The 24,568-nt window shown below is 39.1% G+C and overlaps 3 protein-coding genes across 4 annotated transcripts; 2 read left to right on the forward strand and 1 right to left on the reverse strand.

Annotated features, from left to right (window-relative positions):
- Positions 1-30: 30 nt before the first annotated feature.
- On the reverse strand, positions 31-7,130 carry LOC139945467 (2-acylglycerol O-acyltransferase 2-A-like). The gene is made up of 5 exons (XM_071942819.1): positions 5,850-7,130; positions 4,780-5,279; positions 4,237-4,411; positions 2,942-3,141; positions 31-2,064 (listed from the first exon to the last, which is right to left on the reverse strand). The coding sequence occupies exons 1-5, from the start codon at positions 5,861-5,863 to the stop codon at positions 1,910-1,912; spliced, it is 1,044 nt and encodes a 347-aa protein (XP_071798920.1). The 5' UTR covers positions 5,864-7,130; the 3' UTR covers positions 31-1,909.
- A 2,283-nt stretch (positions 7,131-9,413) lies between these two features.
- LOC139945155 (heme-binding protein 1-like) lies at positions 9,414-14,426 on the forward strand. Its single transcript, XM_071942437.1, has 5 exons — positions 9,414-9,477; positions 10,931-11,044; positions 11,455-11,584; positions 12,105-12,297; positions 12,787-14,426. The coding sequence occupies exons 2-5, from the start codon at positions 10,970-10,972 to the stop codon at positions 12,977-12,979; spliced, it is 591 nt and encodes a 196-aa protein (XP_071798538.1). The 5' UTR covers positions 9,414-9,477; positions 10,931-10,969; the 3' UTR covers positions 12,980-14,426.
- Positions 14,427-15,568: 1,142 nt separating this feature from the next.
- Positions 15,569-24,495, forward strand: LOC139945315 (cholesterol 24-hydroxylase-like). 2 transcript variants are annotated; one of them, XM_071942670.1, is made up of 13 exons: positions 15,569-15,719; positions 16,940-17,017; positions 17,456-17,537; positions 18,798-18,961; positions 19,620-19,758; positions 20,453-20,566; positions 20,886-21,117; positions 21,454-21,526; positions 21,743-21,827; positions 22,591-22,701; positions 23,147-23,232; positions 23,573-23,639; positions 24,211-24,495. In XM_071942670.1, coding segments are annotated over exons 2-13 (1,296 nt in total). In that variant the 5' UTR covers positions 15,569-15,719; positions 16,940-17,015; the 3' UTR covers positions 24,352-24,495. The 2 variants fall into 2 exon arrangements, with proteins under 2 accessions (XP_071798771.1, XP_071798770.1); XM_071942669.1 differs by lacking the exon at positions 15,569-15,719 and adding an exon at positions 15,789-16,216.
- Positions 24,496-24,568: the final 73 nt, after the last annotated feature.

Here is a 24,568-nt window from a genome sequence, read left to right on the forward strand (position 1 = left end):
AATCAAAAAATTGTGATTCAGTAAATAGACGAAAATATTTAATCTATTTATTGTGAAGTCACTGGTTATAGCTGGGGGATTCGAACCCACAACACTGTGATTGCAAGTCCTGCAGTCTAACCACTTAGTCTAACCACTCTTTTCAGAATCAATACTTCTCAAAAGAGATTTCTACATGCTGCTACCGCAATTATGCTCCCATTATGCAAAACTTTTGTACAACGAAGTTTATTAAATCTTACAAATTAATCTATAGTAGCACCGCAAACAAAATACATATTTGACTAGTTTGTAAAACATGATCACGGATTGTACTATTTGTTTAAACTTCACATAAATATCACTGGTTAATTACAAAATATAAAAATTTAAATTAGCATTAATTTCTGAAAATTAACAAAGAAACTAGACACATTTCTCAGGCACAACATACTAGCAAAAATAAACTTTTCAAACTAACCTAACATAATCACAAATTATGTATATTATTCTCAATATTAATAATTATTTTATAATTATTTTAAATTCTCTTTTGCAACCCAAAATATCTACCTGTAACCAGGTGGTTTGCAATATTTAAGATATAAACAAAACTTTGCATTGAAAGATTTTTTTTTTACTCCACACTTTAAAAAAATACTCACATAGAACAACAGGCTAGGCTGTTTTTTCAAAATAAATGTTTGATTAAAAAATAATAGAAAACAATTATTTACAAACACTGGAGTTACAGTCAGTTCAAAGCAAAACAAGTTCTAAATACAATGTGGACTTTAACAAATAATATCTGTTTCTTCATAAATTTCTCAGTAGACTTTTCTTCATTTATAACAAAAAGAATATTGACTTTTTTATTGCAATTTACAGATACAAAATATATATTTCATGATTCTGTTTCTAATATTAATAATTGTTCTCTATAATGAAGTATTTCGATGATTAATAGATGATTTTACTACAAAAAAATATTGTCTTGAATGACAAATTTTATGAAATCTACAACAGGAATGATTTTCTCTTTAAATGTGCTTGATTTCTTTGTATGCTATATGATTTTTCATATAAAATTATACCGATCTAGGCATTCTAAAGGGCCATGTCACACAAGTCATTTTATAGGCTTCCGGTTCCAGGATATCTCAAAGAAGAAAAGCCATACGTTCACCTTTCACTGTTCAACTATTTTCTTGGGGATTTTCAAAAAAGCTGTTTGAAAAATTACCCATGTGTTGCCATAGTGGTTCGGTAGCATGAAACAGAAGTTGGTTGCCACTAAGTTACCTGCAAAAGTTGTCTCGTGTAACACGAGGCAATTTACAAGCAACTAGTTCAAGGCAATCTCCAAGAAAAAAACCTTTCAATTTTCACCCATTTTTTTCTTGTGGATCGCACGACACTGTTAAAAAATTACTCGTTGGGAACCAAAGTCTTATAGCATGCAGTGCAGTTGGTTGCCTCTAAAGTTGACTGTAAAAGTTGCCTCGTGTGACAAGGCCTTAACACCCAACCCAATGTAACCAAAACGAGGCTGAGACGGCAATAGTCTGGTACCTTCTCATCACAGAAAAAGGTGCGGTCAATTGTACTGTGCTATACACGAAACCAGATCAAGATAGCTACACTTTGATAAAGGTCTATTTATGTATAGTGGAGCCATATGCTTCCATGAGTCTTGCTTACAGACTGTGCTAGGCCTGCCAATCAAAATTCTTGGCTTACTGGGTTCCTGTCGGTGACTTCTCCATTTTTGTAATTTCGTGGGTTACTCCCGCACATAACGGTTAAATTCACGGCTACAGCTAGATTTCTGCATCATCATGCGTTGAGGTATAGGACGTCCTTAACAACACACTTAGAAACAGCTGTAGCCGTAGGAAACTCCGAACCGACCTTATACAACACTCCCTCTTTATATGACCTTTAGCGTCTCATTGTCTTCGATCCCATACTTTGCTTTGTGTTCGTCGAACAGTGCCACCAAGGATGCGATGTAAGTCTTGTGGGCTTCGTCAATCTCTTCTTGGGTCGGATTTGTCGTCTTGTCCAGAGGAATTGGTTTCCCAACTGGAATTATGAGAAGAAAGAAACACAAGTTTTCAGACAAGGCAAGAGAAGTTAAAGTAAAATTCAAATACAATATTGTATATATTGTAGCTTATATATCAGACTCCATGATCAGACTAGTAGGAGAAACGGCCTTAAAAACAAATTTCACAGATATGTTTTTGTTAAAGTATGAACTTCATAATCAGTAAGCTTTCTTGTATACCTAAAGCAAAAAAAATTTCAAAAGCAAACACAAGTTCAAAAGCAAAGACATTTCCAAAAACAAATGCGTTCAAAAGCAAACACAAGTTCAAAAGCCACTGTATGTAGACAAATTTGAACTTGTGGTATGTACAAACTCTGGCTTATCAGTCATTCGCAGACAGGCAGTATCTCTATATGTTTACTTTATATGTTCCATGGATCTAAGGCCCATGAACTTGCTTTTAGAATTCAAAGATCAACAGTCAGATTTGTGTGCGTGTTGTCTCAGATTTTAACAAGTGCAGCTGATAAATTATTGACAGATAGTACAAAGGGGAAGGTCGTAGGATATAAACACATTGTGGTAAGGTGATAAACCTGAGACTTTATACAAATTACGATTGGTCATCGAAGTTACGAGAGAGTAATTAAAGAAAAAGCACCACTTGTTGCACAAACTTGTGTGCTTTCAGATGCCTAAAAAGGGCTTTAGGCCTAGGTCTTTTCTTATTTGAGTGAGAAATTACCTCTTTCTCAAATTCAGAGGGAGCCGTTTCTCACAATGTTTTATACTATCAACAGCTCTCCATTATTCGTTACCAAGTAAGTTTTATATGCTCACAATTATTTTGAGTAATTACCAACAGTGTGCAGTGCCTTTAAGAGGATGCAACTTTTTATTCAAACTCACCAACTGTGTATATTGGTTTCCTGTAAGGTAACAATCCAACTGAGTAATTAAAGATGCCTCGCCCGTGGAAAACGGGAGGAGCAAAGCCAATCATCTTAGTCAGCCAGTTCTGAAGACGTCTTAGGGAGGACCCGTCAGGATTCGGAACTTGCTCATAGACATCCGTCTCACCAAAGGAGTAAACTGGAACGAGACTTGCTCTGAAATGAGTAGAAGGAAATATGGACATTATTGTTAGATATTTCTGAACATTAATGTTTGGTTTACCCTTACATTGGTGTGTGTTAACTGTGTCATTGTACTCCTCGGTGGAGAGAAGCAATTAAGATAAAGTGCCTTACTCATGGACATAAGTATTGTGAATCACCAGGCCAGGATTCGAACCCACATTCTGTATATTACAGAGCTTGAGTTTACCCTTACATGGGTGTGTGTTAGCACTGTATATTCAGTATTTTCCCTGGGTCATTGTACTCCTCGTTGAAGAGAAGCAATTATGATAAAGTGCCTTGCTCAAGAGCACAAGTGTCGCGACTGACCAGGCCAGGATTCAAACCCACATTCTGTAAATTACAAAGCTTTTAAAGGAACACGTTGCCTTGGATCGAACGAGTTGGTCAATAAAAAGCGTTTGTAACCGTTTTTTATAAATTGCATATGGTTGGAAAGATGTTTTAAAAGTAGAATATAATGATGCACACATGTTTGCCTCGAAATTGCGTGATTTTCCTGTTACTGTGCGAACTAACACGGTCGGCCATTTATGGGAGTCAAAATTTTGACTCCCATAAATGGCCGACCGTCTTAGTCGACGAGGTAAAAAGAAAACCGTGCAATTTTGAGGCATGTTTGTGTGGATCATTGTATTCTACTTTTACAACATCTTTCTACCCATATGCATTTTATAAAAAACGGTTACAAACGCTTTTCAAAGACCAACTCGGCCGATCCAAGGCAATGTGTTCCTTTAATAAAGTCAACCGCGCTAGACTGCTCAGCCAAGACACCAAGCCTTGTGGTGGGTGTCTTGGCCGAGCTTGTCAATGATAAGCATGTTTATCACTTTAACACCAGCTCAAATGGTTTGTGGCATTCACACACTCACAAGAATCTAAATGTAATTTAGGTTATACATGTGAGAAAAAGGGTACAAAGCTCTCGCTTAGACTTGGGTTAACATTCTAAACACTGTTAATATAAAGCAGTTAATAACCAAATAGAAACAACCTTGAGTTTATTGCAGGGATGGTCTCAAACCAAAATTTCTGAATAGTTAGGCTAAAGGCAATACCTACCCATGCTGCAGAGCTTTTCTCACAAATCCTTTCCTCTTGCTTAAATAAACGACATACTCATGAGGCTGGGCCTCGAGAGATTCCGTTGCCCCGCCGATTACTATGACAACGGCGTTGCCAGGACCGGATTTCCCTAGCAACCAATCAACACTCTCCTTGCTCACATCACATGCACCTGTATGAAAAATGGGGGGAGTGGTTTGGATGGGCAGTAGTGATAAAAAAATGTTGATTCATTATTAGGATTTCCTTTTTAATAGGAATTTTGGAAAATATATTTTTTAAGTATACAAGAGCAATGCAAAACTTCACAGAACTGGGCCCAATTTCATGGTTCAGCTTACCGCTGAAATCTGTGCTTACGGCTGTAGAATCACCATTATAGGATGTCTTAAGCGTAGAACTCTGTGGTAAGCAGAGCCATGCAATTGGGCCCTGACATCAAAGCATAGAGGTACCTTCTTCAATATAAATGCTTTGCAGACTAAGGAACCTGTTACAATAACTTATTAATGGCAAAGTACATCTTTGGTTTTTAGTTACCTCCCATCATAATGTAGTCTCGTGCAAGCGGCAGTTTGAACCAGCCCGCCAGCGTCAAGATGTATGGAGTAATCCCCGGATACTTCAAACTGAATCCGGTTGCTTCCGTCGCGAAATTAACGAAAGCTCCCATGCTCATTATACCATGCGGATGAAACCCAAGAAGATGGTTCTTCGCCGGGTCCAAGTCTGCCGTCTTGATGAGATGCACGGGGAAGAAGTTCCTCATGTGAGTCCAAATCTTCCAGCGTCTCATCCACGGAACTCGACGCCCTCCTCTCCTAGGTGTCTCACGGTCGTAGTAGACCCAGAGATATGCCAAGAGGACTAAGGGGTAGTACTTGGAGAAGAGGAAGTAGATGGATAAGAAGACAACCAAGACTCCCATTAAGATGAAGCAGAACCACCATTGTATGACGGCTAAGGTCTCCAGACGACGATGGAACGGAATGTGAAGAGGAGCCAACTCCATCCCCATTAACTTCCTGTGACTTTCCTCGCTATAAAATGAAAGAAGAAAAAAAAGGCAACTTTTATTTAAACAGCCTTAATAAATATACTCTAAATAGGCTTGGAATCTCATCTTTCAAAGGGGCAATTGGCCATTTTCATTTTGACTTTGGGCACCTTCCATTGGAAAATCTATGAGAAACTAAAGGGCCCGAAAGGCCAAGATCAGGGGCAATAGAGGATGAAGCAGCCATGACCTTGGAGTAATTCAAGGCCCGAGTGTTTGAGGACGAGTCATTAAGTACAGTTCAGCGGGAGTTCAGAGAAATGGCAATATTAGGGCTAAATAATCTCAGCACAACCTTTGTTTTCAATTCTACGATACAGGCATGGACGGTGAAACACTTATGCAAAGAAATTCTCATTAAAATTAGAGAGATATGACAACACTCAAACACAAGTCAATACTTAGTCTAATTAAAGCTCCATTGTCTTACACCCCACCTTTAGCCCCTCCCCCCAGATTAGGCCAACATGGCTCTCTTTCCAGTATTGAACACGTGTCGATTGTCGAACATGTCGAAAGAGAGTCAATTTCCCAGTTGGCTACCTAACCTTACCTTTCGCTTTTCATCTTTGATATTTAACAGCAGCAGCAACAGTTACCCGACGAAACTCTCAGTTTCACCGGCGAGCCAACGACAACAGCTAGCTACGGTCAGATGTTACCAATGTCCATTAAACGTGTACGATGTGATGGCATTGCCATTCTCTATGTAACCTTGCCCTTTTGACCGTTAGTGCGTCATTCATTTGAACGAAGTCCACTACCACGATGTTTATACCGCCATTGGCAAGGAAGGCCAAATTGTGACTCGAAGCGAACGTACACAACAGACACACTACTTCCTGGACAGTTACTAAATTATCATTTTCCCTCTATGACACTGAAACATAGTATAGACAATTGTGTGATGTTCTGAACTGCATTTTCTCAGAGCAGCAGTGGTCGGTAAAGTGTTGATGTCAAGCGGTCACGTCGTGTGTCAATCACTAGAGCGCTCTATTGATAACCGTTTGTGTCAATGACCCTCATCCACTGAGCCTTGTCGCATTATGTACAGTGCGCCCTCTCTTGAAAATAAATCGTTTGATGCTTGTACAGTTTCTCCCACTGCACTAAAATGTAATCAAACCGAGGCTGGAAGGAAAAATAGACTGGTTCAATTTTGTACAATGAATACTAGCATCCATATGTTTTTTTCTGTACATCAAAGTTTCCATCCTCTAATAATGTCCTGATGTTTGTTTTTAAGGATTCTCCTTTTTGAATCGATTTAGAAAAAAAGAAAACGTATTCCCATTGAAAAGCATAATCGACAGTGATAATTTTAGTGTGTGCAGAACAATTGCTTAACGGACTCGGGGAACAGGACAAGATGGTGGCAGCGAGAAAAAGGTCTGTAGCGTTTAAATTCTGCTAACAAAAGTAGCAGGAAACTAAATTGCAAAAGGTAATAATGACACATGCCCATTATGTATTTTGGTGGGCCCTCAGTTCTCAGAGATGCCAAGTCCAGAGGCCAGCTATGCGTGACATTTTCAAAGCTCACCCCCCCCCCCCCCCCCCGAAAAAATTGCCAGGTTTAGAAGGCCTTTCGAAATCGCCGCCCAACTTTTTTTTCCTTTTTTCTTTTCATAACAAAAAAAAATCTGAAATTTAATTGTGGACAAATAAGTGTGCCAAAATGCATCGAAAAACTCTTCAGAGTAATTAAAACTAACGTGAGTTACACAGAATATGTTGATGGTTAATGACTACACAACCATACACAAGTCATTTGGAAACTACACAACCATACACATGTCAATGGGAAACTTCACAACCATACACAAGTCAATGGGAAACTACACACCCATACACAAGTCAATGGGAAACTACCAACCATACACAAGTCAACGGGAAACTACACACCATACACAAGTCAATGGGAAACTACACAACCATACACCAGTCAATGGGAAATTACACAACCATACACAAGTCTATACATAAGTCAATGGGAAACTACACAACCATACACATGTCAATGGTAAACTACACAACCATACACAAGTCAATGGGAAACTATACAACCATACACAAGTCAATGGTAAACTACACAACCATACACAAGTCAATGGGAAACTACACAACCATACACAAGTCAATGGGAAACTACACAACCATACACAAGTCAATGGGAAACTACACAACCATACACAAGTCAATGGGAAACTACACAACCATACACAAGTCAATGGGAAACTACACAACTATACACAAGTCATTGGTAAACTACACAACCATACACAAGTCAATGGGAAACTACACAACCATACACAACTCAATGGGAAACTACACAACTATACACAAGTCAATGGGAAACTACACAACCATACACAAGTCAATGGGAAACTACACAACCATACACAAGTCTATGGGAAACTACACAACCATACACAAGTCAATGGGAAACTACACAACCATACACAAGTCGATGGGAAACTACACAACCATACACATGTCAATGGGAAACTACACAACCATACACTAGTCAATGGGAAACTATACAACCATACATAAGTCAATGGGAAACTACACAACCATACTCAATTCCAGAGATGCCAAGTCCAGAGGCCAGCTATGCGTGAGATTTTTCAGAGCTCAACCCCTCCCCCTCCCCGAAAAAATTTGCCACTTTTAGAAGGCTTTTCGAAATCGCCGCCCAACTTTTTATTTTATTTTTTATAAAAAAAAAAAAAAAAAATCAGAAATTTAATCGTGGACAAAAAAGTGTTCCAAAATGCATCAAAAACCTCTTCAGAATAATCAAAACTAACATGAGGTACACAGAATATGTTGATGGTTAATGTGGAGGTACGATTGTTTTACGATTATTTCCTTTCAAACTAAAAAAAAATTGACTAAAAAAGATGTCCAAAATCCTCCGCTCACTTCCTCTGCCTGTTGTGTCTTCGCTAGTGGAGCGCATTTAACGACTTTGCTAGAACGAATCGGGAAAAACTTGTGCGCAATAAGCCTGTTTTGCGCTCTGCCGAATTTTAGTTGAACCTGCTGGAAGAGCAAAAGCGTGCGCAATCTGCATATTTGTGCTCTGTTTGTACAAAGTTTGTACAAAAAAAATGATGACTCTGATAAACTGCAAGGAATCTGAAGATTGTGCAAACATTGTAGATTGCGTTTTTTGTACACACGAGCGCGATTTGGCAATGCATGACAATAATTTTTATTTTTTTCCCGGTCTGGCCCCAATGCGTGAGAAAATGGTTGCTGTGCGTGTGAGCGTGAGTCAGAGCCCAAATGCGTGAGTCTCACGCCTAATGCGTGAGACTTGGTAGGTCTGAGTTCTAGTATAGCAAAACTGAATTAATCAGCTTGTGGGAGGAGTTCTTAATTTGCCTCAACTGAAGTCTCGAGCTTGAGTCCCGTCGATTGTCTACCTTCCGCTCAGGTAGTAAGTAATATAAGCAGCTTTTCAGAACTGATGAGGAAGTCTCCCGAATGCCGAAAACTACTCCGAGGTAGTAGAATACAAGCGCAGTCAAAAGAACCGGGCAAGAGATACAGGCCTGAAACTTCACGGAGGCTTAGGCAACGAAGGCGATTGCCTCCATGACCCAGGGTCATGACCTTGAAGCAGTACAACTTGACAATTGTTTTTATAGGATGCCCGTTACAAAGGAGAACATGCCTTGGTGCCCTAGCCCTTTCAAAAACGAAGCATATACATGCCTGGATACACACGAGATGGTGTTAATTTCCGCAAACAAGCTCTCCATCCTCAAATCCCAAATTATTTGCTGTCCTACTTTGTGTGTTGTAGTTCTATGCAAGCAAGAAGCTCTCAAAAGTGAACATAATCTACACGGTGTTACCGCAAACCAATATCTTTTACAATGCCTCAAATCCTATACATAATATTGCTGTATAGACTCCTACTTTTTTGTAGCACTACACAACTGTGCCCTGCTTTAACAATGTACAGATTAAAGTCACCATTCTTATCATCCGATGATACACGACTGGGGCTTATCTCGATGGATTATGACCGAGTCACGTGACAAAAAGTCGTCTGAAGTTCGCGATTTGCGTAACTGGAATTGCAAAATGTTATCTGTACCCAAAACTTGGCGTTACATCATTAACAGGCAGTCCGAGCTGGTGGTGAGTCTCACAAGCAGAAGGTAAGCATGCAATAATGTGATGTGAGTTTATGAAATACATTAGTCTAGATAAGATTAGATTAGATTAGATTAGATTTATGCACTTGTTTTGCTGAGACGAAAAAAAACTCCGGCTGTTTAGTACAAGTAATAAAAAACCCAATATCTGGTTTTCAATTCATAACAACTAAAAGGCAATGGACACTGTTGGTTCTTACTCAAAATAATTGTTAGCATAAAAAACTTTCTTGGTAACAATCCATTGAGAGCTGTTGATAGTGTAAAACAACGGTTGAAACGATTCCCTCTGAAGTAACGTAGTTTTCGAGAAAGAATTTCTCACTAAAAATATTTTAATTGAGAATTCAAGGCATCTGAAAGCACACAACTTGTGCGACAAGGGTGTTTTTTCTTTCATTGTTCTCTCTCAACGTCGATGACCAATTGAGTTCAAATTTTTACAGATTTGTTATGTTGTTTTTATTCTGAGGTACACCACGTGAAAAGACTGGTCTTTAACAATATTACCAAAGGTGTCCATTGCTTTTAAATATAGAACTAAAATAATGTGCTTTGCAGAGAAATAACAAATACAAAGAACGGATGTTTGTCCAAAAGTGAGCTGGGCAAATTGTTTCTGAGGTAAAACATTTTTTTTCGGTTTAACGTTTTGTGTGGCATAAGAGTAACTCGTTGGTTGTTGAATTTCCACTTTTGCATTTACGAACAAATACCTTTTATTCACAGTTCGGATGCTCAGTGGTCCGAATTTAGCTAAATAAAATAGGTATGTAGAAGTTCACATACTTTCATTTGAGTTAGGCAAATTGCATGGAAACAATGGCGTCTATAAAGTGGTCGTTTTTAAAGACCAGTGCATTACTATCGGGGTCCAAATATTATCGCATGAAGCCATGAACAAACATTTTAGCAAGTAAGGCCTGTATGTATTTTGTGCATTAGTCTACTGTGAGATATGCTACGATTGTGTGTGCGTTTCTTTTCTGCATCAGCTATACAAATTTAGAGTGAAAAAAAACTTACTGAAAAAAAAAAATAAGTTAATTAGCAAACAACGGACTGTGCAAACTAGTGTGCCACAACTGAGAATGGAAGCAATAATCTGATTTATGTTTTTTACAAGTATCAGTGACTATCGTAAGGGATTTGAGGCATTGCATGGTGAGGTATTAATATACGGTATGACCATGTGTGTATCGTTTCAGTACTTGACCGAGCGGTAGTATATAGCAAGACAGTTCTCCTAAGAACAAAATCTACATGGCATGTAGATACATACATGGTGTTCCGCAAACCAAATTGACAGCACGGAACACGACAAATATTGATGGGTTTCAAATTTGTTGTTCCAATATTTCTACCTTCATGTTCCAATTCACTTCATGTTCCACAACGAGTTTACACAAGATCCAGAACGAACAGCAATACAAACCTTTGATTTGTTTACCAACAGATAACAGACGTATATACCCACAGACGACATAGCGGCAAGATGTTTAAAACATTTGCAAGTCTGTTATTCACAACCCCACCAGCGCCGAAGTACACGGTTATTGAAACCAAAGAGGTAAGTGTAAAAACCTGACTATTGATACTAAATGTGACAACTTCAAAAAGCACTTACTCATCTTAAAGGCACTTGTACACTATTGGTTATTATTACCCAAAATAATTGTTAGCATAAAAACTTCCTTGTGAGCAATGGGGAGCTGTTGATAGTGTAAAACAGTGTGAGAAACGGCTTCATAATTATCTACAGCAACCTCACGATTAACGTGCGCGGCGCTCTACCAACTGAGCTATCAGCCCTAATAGTGGTATCCCCATCTGAACATTTTGAAACTCGGTCACATGATCTGACTACTGCGTTACGCATCAAATAATGGTTAACAAAAACAAATTGTGATGGCGATGTCCAATTCAGCTGACTTACAACACATCAATTTATGCTTGTTTTTTTATAATTTTTTTTATTAGGGGTTTGAGGAGCGAGAATATGATGAGTCACTCTGGGCAGTGACTGAGGCTACTGGGGAAACAATCAAGGCAGCTACCTCAGTGGGCTTCCGGAAGCTCTTCAAGTACATCACAGGAGCAAATAAAGAAGGTATCAAATCCTATGACCCTTTTCGAATCTACGGCCTCGGCTCCGGATTCGGCTCAGGCTAGGTTGGCCCCGCAGTTGTTTTGATAATATTGCGCGTGCTTTTCGTACGCGCTCAGGGCGTCAGACGAGAGGACGGAGCCTGCAGTCAAATCCAAACCCAAACCGTGGTTTCGTAAAGGGCCTATGAGTCGGAGACTTGACCCGTGTCTCCAACTCTCCAGGGCTCAATTTACTTAAGCCAGTATTGAACAATAACTTTGCTAAACACTGTTAAAAGTATTGATCAACAGAAACAGGTTACCCGCCAGCCAAGCGACTGTAAAATGGGAGACCACGCGCACGAGTTAGAGTTTCAATCGAGTGGCGTGGTCTCCCGTTCCAGTTGTGGGGATCCCGGCTCCCCAAGCCACGAAGGCCGTGAAAAAAGGCTAGGCTACAGTTCGCTTACGTCACAAGGATGACAGGCTTTGAAACTGTAAAGTAAAATCTCCTCTTTGATGTTGTCATTTTATTCCTAAAGGTGTAACAGTAGCCATGACTGCTCCTGTGATGGTATTTCATGAACCTGGCGACGAGGAGGGAAACTGGACATCACTCAAGAAAGATATCAAAATGGGTTTCATGATCCCAGAAGAGGTCAGAGAAAAAGTCCCCACGCCCACGGACGAAACTATAACCATGAGGAATACACATAAGAGCCGTGTTTACGTCAGGTACGTCAGTCTTATAAGCCCTTGTGGTTGGCTTATTGTTGTTGGCAATGTTTACGTCATATGCGTCATCATTCTAAAGCCAACGTGATTGGTTGATTGTCGTTGGCCATGTTTACTTCATGTAAGTCATAAAGCCAACGAAATTGGTTTATTGTTATTTGCTATTAATCAATAACCACTTTGGAAGTTGATTCCGCTAGTTTTACCCAATATCATTGGACGATTTTTGTTAGCAAGTTTTCAGTCGGCCCTTAACCAAAACTTGAGATTGTTGGCGGGAAAATTATTATTGTTTGAATATACTTGCTTACCTAAGAGTCTTGCATCATTATTTCCACCCAAATGCTCGTATACAAAACAGTAAATGTATGAATAACGTTAACGAACTTTCGGCAACTCATAGGCGCTTACTCAAAATGATATTCACATTGCCTTTCTCCCTGAACAAATTACAACCAAATAAATCTGTTTTGATACTTTTTCCCCCAGCAAATATGGTGGTTTTTCTAACGAAGAAGATGCTCTCGCGGAGATCGCCAAGCTTCGGTCTGCTCTGGAGAAAGAAAACTGCAAATACAAAGAAAAATTTTGTTATTATTGTGGATACGACAGTCCCGTCACTCTTTTTGGGAGACGAAACGAAATCTGGTTCATTAAAGAAACAGAAGTTTCCACCATTTGATGTTGTCTGTTTACCTTTTACACTTTTGCTTAACGGTCACTGAACACTCATTGGTAATTACTCAAAATAATTGTTAGCATGAAAGCTAACTTGGTAACGATCAATGGAGAGCTGTTGATAGCATCAAAACATTGTGAGAAACGGCTCCCTCTGAAAGAATGTGGATTTTGAGAAAGAGGTAATTTCTCAGTCAAATAATAAAGACATCAGGCCTGAAGCCCTTTTACTTAGGCATCTGAAAGCACAACAATATTTGCAACAAGGGTGTTTATTATTATTATTATTCTCTTGCAACTTCGATCACCAATTGAAAAAAATGTTCACAGCTTTCGTATTATGCATTATGTTGTGGGAAGGTCTCTGACAATGGACCCTTCCCATGAAATATGCTAATTACATTCACGCATGCGTACAGACCCTGTTGGTTGGCAAACGCCATAGAGTTGTGCACTTAAGCAGACGCGCAATCGCGTCTGCGTCACGCACCCATTAGCCGTGTACAAAACAGCGCGATGTTCCCTCATTTTGCCAACCAAAACGTTAGTGCGCACTTTCAAAAAATTTAAGATCAAACAAACATCCTTGTCCCAGAGTTTTACTTTTGTCTATACATAGACTTTAGCCGATAATTGTGTATTTGTTTCAGCAGCTAAAACTAATTTAAACAAGCTCTAAAGGGTATTTTTGTTGTTTAGATTCGGCATTTAGAATAAATTAAAGCAAAGATTTTATTCATAAAAAAAATAAAGTTCTTCAGTTGTCGTGTTTTCTCGCTCCGGTGCGCGCGAGACTTGCACAGACTTGAAATTCACCCCGAAGTCATAAGATTAATCTCAAGTTTGGTAGAGTTTGGTGATATCGGCCGCTGTGCCGATGATTATGAACTCTCTTCGGGGTTTTCGTTTTAAGACATACACGTGGACAGCTTTTATTCCATAAATATTGTATCATATAAACAAACATTCTGTTTCAGGAAATAAAAAAGGCCATGTTGCGGTGAGGCATAAATACTTGCAATGGTTCATTACACTAAGTACACTCCATACAAATAATTCGTAGTCTAGACAGTAATACAAGTGTGGTGAAATTGTTTAATTGTGGTATTGGCACTAAACTTGTTTCCATTGTTGTGCTGTCTCAACACTCCAAACATAGATTTTCTATCATCTTTTTAAATGAAGTCAGAAATGGCCTCGTTTGCTTAGTACATAAAAAATAAAAAAATAAAATAAAAATGGTTCCATGAAGTCTGATACCTTAATTCTAGAAAGGTTTTCTTTCGTCTTCGTAGTGGAAGTCAGAAATGAATAAAGTTTGCCTGTTACCAAAAAAATGAACTTGGTTCCATTTATGCTTTCTAATAACCTTCCACAAAACATAGTTTTCTTACATCTTTTTATAGATGATGTCAGAAATGAATAAAGTTTGCCTGTTACATAAAAAAAAACTGAAATTGGTTCAATTTTTGAACTGTCTGATACCTTCCACAAAGCATAGATTTTCTTTTGAATAGGTTATTGTGCATTCATGGTTCGCTGAATATAAGGGTATGGAGGAAGAACTCCATGGTTGTGGCGACGGCACAAACTGTCATCCTTATGAACTGAAAGCCTGATTTATTATCCCAAGTATGGAACTAGACCATAGTAAAGTTCTTCTCACGTAGCTATAGGGTCAAAACTTTGAGCCAGTAACAATGTTTACAGTATACAGTTGCATACTACATAGACCTTTTCGCAAATACTGGGGCGCGCGCGTAAAGCTTGGAATTAGGTGCATTGTGGTCTAGCTGATTACAAATTTGATTCATATATATCCCACAATGCACCTCATTCAACAGTCTGCGCTTGCGCATTGGTATTTGCGATGAGGTCTATAGTGTTGGTTTGGCAGCAGTTTGAAACTTCCGCTCATTCTATTATCTTTTGAAATGAAGTCAGAAATGATGTTTTTTGCTTGTTGCATAAAATAAAATATATAATACGAAGCTCATACCTGAATCGAATTTATACCAAGGTCTAAAGATCCAAAAAGGCCATGCAGAAATTAATTATAGCTTCTCGGAAGGCCCAACCTACAAAAAATGAAGTCAAAGCTCTGAGGATTTAATTTGTGTATTTTTATGGAGGGCGTCTTCTCACGAAAAGTTTCATTTTCGATTTCAATTTCAATTTTCGGTTTCATTTTCTGTCCGAAGTAAACGCTTTATAGCACCAATTTAAAAAATATTAGGCTAGTTGAGTTTGATCCGATATATAGTTAGGCTCACTCTGAAGTAGCTCTTGTGAAAGAGGTAATTTCTGGCTCGATTAATAAAATACCCGTAGGCCTGAAACCTTGAAGACATTTGAATATTGTGTTTTTCTTTCATTCTTTTCGTGCAGCTTCGATTACCAATTGAGTCAAAACTTTCACCGATTTGTTATTTTATGCACTCATAATATTTTGATACACCAAGTTAGATCTTTGACAGTTACCAAAGATGTCCAGTAGACATGTCTCGGAACTACCTCCCACCCCCGTTAGTTATGTGGGATGGTCAAATCATGGAGCAATAAACTAGCTTGCTCCATGGTCAAATAAAGCTCATGTTACTAAGGGCGATAGTCTGGGCTCTGCAGGGGAACATGGCACATTAAAACACACTACACCACTACGTTGGGGTTTCACGGTGTTGGCCTTGAATACCAGACAACATAAACTAGAATGACGGGTTAAACCCGTGACCAACCCGTCACAGGTAAACACTGGAAAACAGTTTTGTCATTTTGTGCAACGAACGAGTCTCCACGTGTTCAATTATTGCCAATATATATGTTGGGCGCGATCGGTCAATCTGCGCGATCAACCGATCGCGCTGCGCTATTGAACGATCAAATTAAGATCAATTGGTCGCCGATCGCGCAGATTGACAAATCGCGCCCAACATATACATGTAGAAGCTGACGTTCGCAGACCTGACTATTATCTAATCATTGTATGCATTGAATCATGTGTGCAATTCATGAGCATATATATAAGAACAGTTCGCAGAACTAAAACATTGCTGTTGCGACCACTTGGGCCCTGTTAAAGCAAAATGGCGACCGAGCTTTGCAATACACCTGTTGCATGTTTGCTGGTTTACAGTTGTCTGTTACTGGTCTCACTTCTTGGATGTTTATTTCTTGTGGCGGTGATGTATATTCATTATCAGCATCGTAGATTTGCTCATATTCCATCACCAAAGATGGACGGGTAAGTAACAGAAACATTACAATCTGTTCATCAATGTTCATCTGATTTTAGCTCAATATTTATCAATAATAAATAATTATGTACATGCATTTCCATCGGTACGGAAAAGTCAGAGCAATCTGCATTGAGACTGACACGAGACACACAATGTCCGTTAAAGGAACACGTTGTCTTGGATAGGTCGAGTTGGTCTTTGAAAAGTGTTTGTAACTGTTTGTTAGAAAATGCATATGATTAGAAAGATGATTTAAAAATGAAATACAATGATCCACACAAGTATCACTCGAAATTGCGTGGTTTTCCTTTACCTCGTCGACTAACACAGTTAACCATGTACGAGAGTCAAATTTTTGACTCCCATAAATGGCCAACCGTGTTAGTTCGCAAAGTAAAAGGAAAACCACACAATTTCGTATTCTACTTTTAAATAAACTTTCTAACCGCAGCATTTTATAACGAACAGTTACAAACACTTTCCAAAGACCAACTCGACCGATCCAAGTCAACGTGCTCCTTTAAATACATCCCATAACCAATAGTGTCCAGTGCCTTATGTAACCGTTTCGGCACAGTAATAATTGTTCAACCGATAGCAACTATTTATGTAAATTGATGGCCTTTAGCTTTCGATCCAAACCGGAGCTTCTTCAGAGGCATAAACAAGTACACATTTATGTACACTTTGTACGAATATTTTTTTAATACTGGATTCTTTTGGTTCAGTTTTTTTGTTGGACATGCGGTAAGATTCCAAGAATACAAGAAACGTGATCAACCCATTGTGGAAGTGCTTCTTGACATGTGAGTATAATAAAATAATAATCAATATTGTATTTACAACTCTGATATATCTGTAGTTTATCATTATGGGATTGTAGAATTTGAGGCATTGCATGGCAAGGTATCAATTTGGGTTGCACTAACACCATGTGTGGATACCTACTTGCCAGGTAGGGAACTTGTTTTGCGCTATATTCTACTACCGCAGAGTAGATTTTCGGAATTTGGGAGACCTCTCAGTTCTGAAACTTGGCGGAAGGTAGAAAATCGGCCGGGACTACTTTTAGCTTTATTTGATCGAGGGTGACTTCTCGCTACAAACTTTCCTACCGCGGAGTGAGCTCTTAATTGGTCTCAACGTTTCGACTAGCTTGCTCTAGTGATCTTCAGGAGACTGAAGAGTGGTGGGAGATATTATGGGACTTTAATAAACAACAATTGAAATCATTTAATTTTTAGGGCGAATGAATGCGGGCCGGTGTTCGTGATGTTCATCTTTTGGTTGCATAGTGTGACGGTACTTCATCCTGATGGAGTCAAGGTAAAACATCAACCCTAAAAAATCTTAGTACTAAATAAAAACATGTAAACCGAAACCCAAACTCTTAGGTTGGGATTCAGGGCCCAATTTCATAGAGCTGCTAAGCACAAAAATTTGCTTAGCATGAAATTTATTCCTTGATAAAAACAGGATTACCAACAAAATTTCCATTTGTTGCATATTTCTTGTTACTGGTATTCAGCTGTTGTTTGCTTATCCTGAAAATCACGTGAAAGTTTGGTTTGTAATCTTGTTTTTATCAAGGAAGACATTTCATGCTAAACAAATTTTTGTGCTTAGCAGCTCTATGAATTTGGGCCCTGCTTAGCTCCTTCTGTTTTAGACGTCGATCTTTTCATGTTAATAGGTCAGAATTTAGTTCGGCGCGACTCGAGAGCGCCTGTCTGAAAAGGGTGTAAATCGGAACTAGCCCAAGTTGCGACATGGTACCAACGACGGCGTTAGCGATGACGACGAAGACAATGACAATGACAATGATAAACGACACCAGGAGCGCGTTTTGGCGACCCTAACCAGAGACATGTTTGAGCTTTGGTCATTGGTCGAGCGTTTTCCCGTGTTCGGTTGAACCGCTGTTCCGACCAAACCGTAACCGACTTGTTGGCTCGGTTAGGCTTGGTTTTAAGATGGCGGGCTCTAAACGGAAAACGTACTGAAATTCTTTTAAATTGAAATACTTAAAAGCATAACAATTAAATAATGTTGATAAAATTACAAAGACTAAGTTCCATTCCTTGATAATAAAATGACGGCTATACATACATTTTCAAGAGATGTACTTACGTCATGAACTGTTTCTGGTTACCGACCCGTTTTCGCGAAGCTCTCTGAAATTGTTTCGGTCAGTGAATTTGACGTCAGAAGCTTGTTTCTGGTCATGGTCGCCTAAACACGCTCCTGCCAAGAGTACATGGTATTACTTTTTACGTCATCGACCACCATCTTTGATGTAAAACAATGGAAAATTACACGCGTGAACGCACTGCGAACAACTCTCAGCCAATGACAGCCTTTCACGCGTGCAAGTTTCATCAAAGATGGTGGCCAATACGCCTCTCTTAATATTTATGCATGAGGTACGTCACAATGCTAAACTCAAAACGAGGCGATGGGCGCAACCACGGCAAGTGATGGGGAACGTGCGCCCATAGCCTCATTGTGAGTAAGAATTATGACGTCATGCATAAGTATTAAGAGAGGCGTATGCAAGGGGCTTCTTGTTCCTTTGTTTTCACATAGGAGCTTCTCTCTTTCGACAGCCCACATAGGAAACCTTCAAGGACTTACAGTGCATTCAAGGAAGTATTCGGGGCTCGATTTCTTGGTGGTGGTTTAATATCACAAAGAGATCCAATTAAACATGGGAAGAGAAGAGCTATGTTCACGCCAATGTTCAAACAAAAGTAAGTATAGACTTGCCACCAGTCCCTTCCCATATGCCGAATAGAAGACCTATTGTTCACACCAATGTTCAAACAAAAGTAAGTATAGACTTGTCACCAGGTTTTTGGTCCTTTATATATATTTGCCGTTGATCCTTTATATATTTTCGGTGGTCTTCTATATATTTGTTTTGATCATTATATATTTATTATTTTGCTCTTAAATATATTGGTTTGCTCTTATATATGGGTTTGCTCCTATATATATGGGTTTGCTCCTATATGTATGGGTTTGCTCCTATATATATGGGTTTGCTCCTATATATACGGGTTTGCTCCTTTATATAAGGGTTTGCTCCTTTATATATTGGTTTGCTCCTTTATATATTGGTTTGCTCCTTTATATATGGTTTTGCTCCTTTATATATGGTTTTGCTCCTTTATATATAGTTTTGCTCCTATATTTATGGTTTTGCTCTTATATATATATGGGTTTGCTCTTATACATATAGTTTTGCTCTTATATATATGGGTTTGCTCATTTAGTCATTAACGGCCCCTCATACAAAAGTGGCGATGTCACCTAGAATGGCACCATTTTTGACGAAGATCTAATGAGCTTGAAGATCTAATGAGCTTACAGTAGACTATAACGAGAATCAAATTACAATAATTGCAGATATTTGGTGACTTTGGTTGATCAGTTTAATGCCAGTGCAGATCTTCTTATTGAGAAACTCAGCCATAAAGCTGATGGGAAGACAGAGGTCGCCATGTTGGATGAACTAGACCGAACAACACTCGACGTAATTGGCAAAGTAAGATTTTGTAATACACTCAAAATAAGAATCGCATATATTTTTAAGTAAAAAACGACGGTGTTAACTTAAGGAGGCTTTGTTAACTAGTTTTACATTATAATAGTTGAAAATGCAGTGTTTGTTGTGTCAATGGAGGCGACCTAATTCGCCTGCAAGACAAACTTGTCTTGTTGCTCGTGACCGTCCGAGCGCACCGTTGATACGTCGCCTTCATTGGCTACCATTTGGAGCCAACGTAAATTTCAAACATCTTGTCAGTGTCTACCTTTGCATCAACTCTATGGCCCCTTCATTATCTCCAAGATTTAATTTCTTTCAACATGTCTTTCTCACCCGCTAATCATTTGACACAACTAGTCCACACACCCCCAAACTAAGTCGCGTACCGGAAATCGTGCCTTTTAAGCCGCTGATCCTCGGCTCTGGAATTTTCTTTCCAGCATCCAGGAAGCTTACACACTTCAGCTGTTCAAAAATAGACTCAAAATGTTTTAATTAGGCCATGATGTTATTTACTTGTGTATCTGAGTCATTGCATTGTTCGATTGTATCGTAATTTTGTTGTAAGCTTTTGTAAATATGATATTTAAACTTTCTTCACAAAGGGTGTGAGCTCGTACCTCTAAAGGCTAAACTCATAAAGCTTATGACTTAACATGATTATAGTATTTATTTCAACATTTGCCAACAGGTGGCTTTTGGGATGGATCTGAACTCGACTTTAGACGAGAATGCACCGTTCAACAAAGCAGTAGGACGGAGTTTGGACGGTGTGTCCGAAAATTTGTACTCACCGCTAGAGAAGGTGGGCAATATATGAGTTTCCATAAAGTCTGACTAGAAAAAAAACATTTATAAGTTCATCTGGATTGTTGATAATTATGAATTAAGAGGTTCGTTTCCCAAATCCCTAAACAACGTAGATGTTACTTATACAAATTATTTTAAAGGGGTTAAAGGGTAACCCTGTTTCAGCCCTCGGGGTAGGTGACAACGGCCCCTAGACAAGAGTGGCCTTCAGGCCGTGTGTGTCCGGCGACTTGCTTAAAAAATATAAAAATTGGGAATTGTTTTGTGTATAGTTATGCATTTACATTTATGTTGTTTTTGTTTACCTCACCAAGTACAATATGTTACCAGCTGCTCGTAAGAGTCATCAAGAGATTCGAGATGCCATCAACTTCCTCAGGGAGACGGGGAGGAGGTGCATCGAAGGTAAACTACAGAAACTACGAAACAATGAGGAGTTACATGATGATATCTTCACTCACATCTTGAGAGAAACTTATCAAAATGGAGCAGAAGAAATCGAAATGGAGGACCTTGTGGATGAGTTTGTCACTTTGTTCTTTGCCGGTGAGTCTTCGTTATGTTGATCAATGGGGGGGGGGACTTCAGACAATGCGCGTGCTTTGCGTACGCGCTCAGAGCTTCAGGCAAGAGGACGGAGCCGCAAGCCGAAGCAATGGTTTCGAAATGGCCCTAGTTTTATGAGCATGCAAACCTTAACGAGAACAATGGATTTTACTTGGTAAGTATGCTGCCACCAAGCGTCTTAAAGTCCCCAATTGATGTATTAAATGAGTTATGGTCAATATTGGAATTGATTTTGTTGTTGATTGATTTATTGATTTGTTTAATGGATAGATTGAATGATTTAGGAATATGATATTTTTGTATTTAATGCTTTAGGTCAGGAAACTACCGCCAATCTCCTTAGCTTCTGCTTGCTTGAACTTGGTAACCATCCGGAAGTTATGCACAGGTATTAAGCAATATTATTCAGGAATGGGTTTCATTAAAAGAGGGGCGAGACATGATTTTGTGATTTCCACAAATCAAGGAAGAAATTTCATGTTAGCAAGTTTTTGTGCTCAGCAGCTCTATGAAATTTTGCCCTGATCTGAAGTCGCCTTATCCACAGTTTCTCCTTACTCAAAGAAACAGTCTCTTGGTTTTATGATTACGTTTAATCCCTCAGAGTGAGAACTGAAGTAGATGCCATAATGGGAGATAATGACCAGCTTAAGTCTTCTGATGTTAGCAAACTCGGGTACATGATGCAGGTTAGTTCAACTTGAGAATTTTTTTACAGTAATAAGGGATTTATGATATTGGTTTGCGGTAACACCATGCATTTATGTGTATCTGATGCAGGTAGATTATGTTCTTTTGAGAACTTGTCTTCCTGTCGGCATCTTGTGATTCACCGTGGAGTAGATTTTCGGACCTCGGGAGACTTCAATGTTCTCAAAAGTCCTGCTTTTAATTACTTGGCAGGGAAGGCAAAACATCGGCCGGGACTTTAATAGCTTTAGTGGGTCGAGGGGACTTCTTGTTAAAAAGATTTGCCCCCAACTACCAGTTCTTCTGGGTCATCCAATGGCTTTGATTAAAGGCAGTGGACACTATTGGTAATTACCCAAAATAATTATTGGCATAAAACCTTACTTGGTAACGAGTAATGGAGAGAGGTTGGTAGTATAAAACATTGTGAGAAACGGCTCCCTCTGAACTAACGTAGTTTTCGAGAAAGAAGTAATTTGCCACGAATTTGATTTCGAGACCTCAGATTTTTAGAATTTGAGGTCTCGAAATCTAGCATCTGAAAGCACACAACTTTGTGTGACAAGGATGTTTTTTTTTTTGTTATTATCTCGCAATTTCGATGACCGATTGTGCTCAAATTTTCACAGGTCGCTAATTTTGGGCATATGTTGAGATACAGCAAGTGAGAAGACTGGTCTTTGACAATTACCAATAGTGTTCACTGCCTTTAAAGTATCATGACGTTCAAATATTTATAGAGATTGTTGTTTATATTTTTAGGTTTTGAAAGAAACTCTGAGGTTGTGGTCTCCAGTCAGCGGCACCTTACGTGAGCTCGCTCATGATATAGAGGTCAAAGGTTACAAGATACCAAAAGGAGCTGTAGTAGGGGTAATTAATAATTGGTGGCATCTTTAAAGAGACCGAAAGTAAACCATTTCTGAATTTTATTTTGGTCTATTTAATACTATTCAGACCGGGATAAGGGTTACTTTTTAGGAAGAGAGGACATAAGAGGGCATTTCCGGGAGAGGGCACATCGGAAATAGGCCACTTCATGAACAGGGCACCTCAGGAAGAGGGCATCTTGGGAAGAGGGCACCTTTTGAAAGATGGCTCCTTTGGGAATTGGGCATACCCTGGGAAGAGGGCGCATTGGCAAGAGGGCATGCCCTGGGAACAGGGCACCTCAGGATGAGGGCACATCAGGAATAGGACACATCGGGAACAGGGCAACTCGGGAAGAAGGCACCTTTGGGAGGAGGGCGGCACCTTTTGGAAGAGGGCACAGTATTTGATTTACTAAAGCTGCTGGTTTTTGTCTTTGGTCTTAAAGGTGACCTCGCATATGGCGAAAATGGAAGAGTATTTTCCTGACCCGATGAAGTTTGATCCTGATCGCTTCATGGCTGGTGCAAACATGTAAGAGGAGTATGTTTTGTTTAAATTACCTGTTTTAAATAAAGACACTTGGTAATGAGCAATGGGGAACTTGCTTTGTGTAACAAGCAACGGGCTGTTGATCAAGTATAAAACATTGCGAGTATAACGGCTCCCGCCGAAGAACGTAGTTTTTGAGAAAGGGGAAATATTAATTAACTGTGGGCCTAAAGCCATTTATTATGCATCTGAAAGTACGGAAAGTTGTGCAGCAAGGGTGTTTTTTTTGTTTCATTATCTTCTGGCAACATTGTTGACTAATTGAGCCAAAATTTTAAAAGAGCAGGCCGATATGTGATGTAATTTATCTTTTTGTTTTCAGAATGGAGTACACGTATTTTCCTTTTTCGTCTGGAACGCGTTCCTGTATCGGTAAACAGTTTGCATTGGTGAGAAACTGATTCTATAAACTATATGGTCATAATTTACAATAGTATGTAATAATATTAATAATAGTGGCTTCAAAATAAAGCGCTCATATCCGCCACTCAGTGACGCTCTTGGAACAATAGTAAGTATTTTCATGCAACGTGGGACTTGCGTTTCAATTATGAGACCTACCTCTAGCACCATGTAGTGGTTTACAACTGGGGCACAATATGCTGTCAATCAAACCAGGAACACCGGGCAAACCCCTTCTCTTTATAACAAGTGCAATGTATGGGTCATTTACGTGCGTTAAACAACACACGGGACCAACGGCTTTACGTCCTATCCGAAGGACGCAGCATCATAGTTAAGTGTATTTAAGGACACATGTGTCACGTCTGGGACTCTGACCCACTCTCTACAGAAACATCATAGTTTTAGTCTGTTGGTCTTAATTGCTAGGCTAGGATACCCACACATTATTGTGTCCTTTGTGTTCAAAAACACATAATGGGTTCAACTACACATCTTATAATAATGAAAATTAAATGTGTTTTTTTATATTTTTTTTTAATTTATTACTTTTTATAGATTGAGGCTCGTGTACTGCTCGCTAGACTGCTCCACAAGTTCACCTTTGACCTTGTACCTGGACAGGGATATGGCATCTTAGATCAAGTCACTTTAAAACCAAGAGGAAGATGTAGAAATTATCTTAGTCTAGTAGAGTAAAAGCCCGTAGCTAGACCTTTTCAATGTTCAAATTTGATATCATAGACACAGTCACATATAAGTGCATTTAGGCTCAAAATGTATGTATTGGCCTAAAGATATTTGCGATGTGCGATGTCCCTTCAGGGCCACCATACCTATGGCTATGTTGAAGTTCTCTAAAGGAACACGTTGCCTTGGATCCGATGAGTTGGTCTATAAAAAGCGTTTATAACCG

This window comes from Asterias amurensis, chromosome 12, assembly GCF_032118995.1.
Source record: "Asterias amurensis chromosome 12, ASM3211899v1".
NCBI lineage: Eukaryota > Metazoa > Echinodermata > Asteroidea > Forcipulatida > Asteriidae > Asterias > Asterias amurensis.

Bases quoted from the DNA above. Each gene is read 5' to 3' on its own strand.
- LOC139945467 (XM_071942819.1), bottom strand. The intron at 4,412-4,779 runs GTAACTAAAAAC...TTTTTCATACAG, and splicing joins AGACTACATTATGATGGGAG to GTGCATGTGATGTGAGCAAG. The intron at 2,065-2,941 runs GTGAGTTTGAAT...TCATAATTCCAG, and splicing joins GAAACCAATATACACAGTTG to TTGGGAAACCAATTCCTCTG.
- LOC139945155 (XM_071942437.1), top strand. From the start codon at position 10,970: ATGTTTAAAACATTTGCAAGTCTGTTATTCACAACCCCACCAGCGCCG. The intron at 11,045-11,454 runs GTAAGTGTAAAA...TTTTTTTATTAG, and splicing joins CGGTTATTGAAACCAAAGAG to GGGTTTGAGGAGCGAGAATA. The intron at 12,298-12,786 runs GTACGTCAGTCT...TTTTTCCCCCAG, and splicing joins AAGAGCCGTGTTTACGTCAG to CAAATATGGTGGTTTTTCTA.
- LOC139945315 (XM_071942669.1), top strand. From the start codon at position 16,059: ATGGCGACCGAGCTTTGCAATACACCTGTTGCATGTTTGCTGGTTTAC. The intron at 21,527-21,742 runs GTATTAAGCAAT...TTAATCCCTCAG, and splicing joins CATCCGGAAGTTATGCACAG to AGTGAGAACTGAAGTAGATG. The intron at 23,233-23,572 runs GTAAGAGGAGTA...TTTTGTTTTCAG, and splicing joins TTCATGGCTGGTGCAAACAT to AATGGAGTACACGTATTTTC.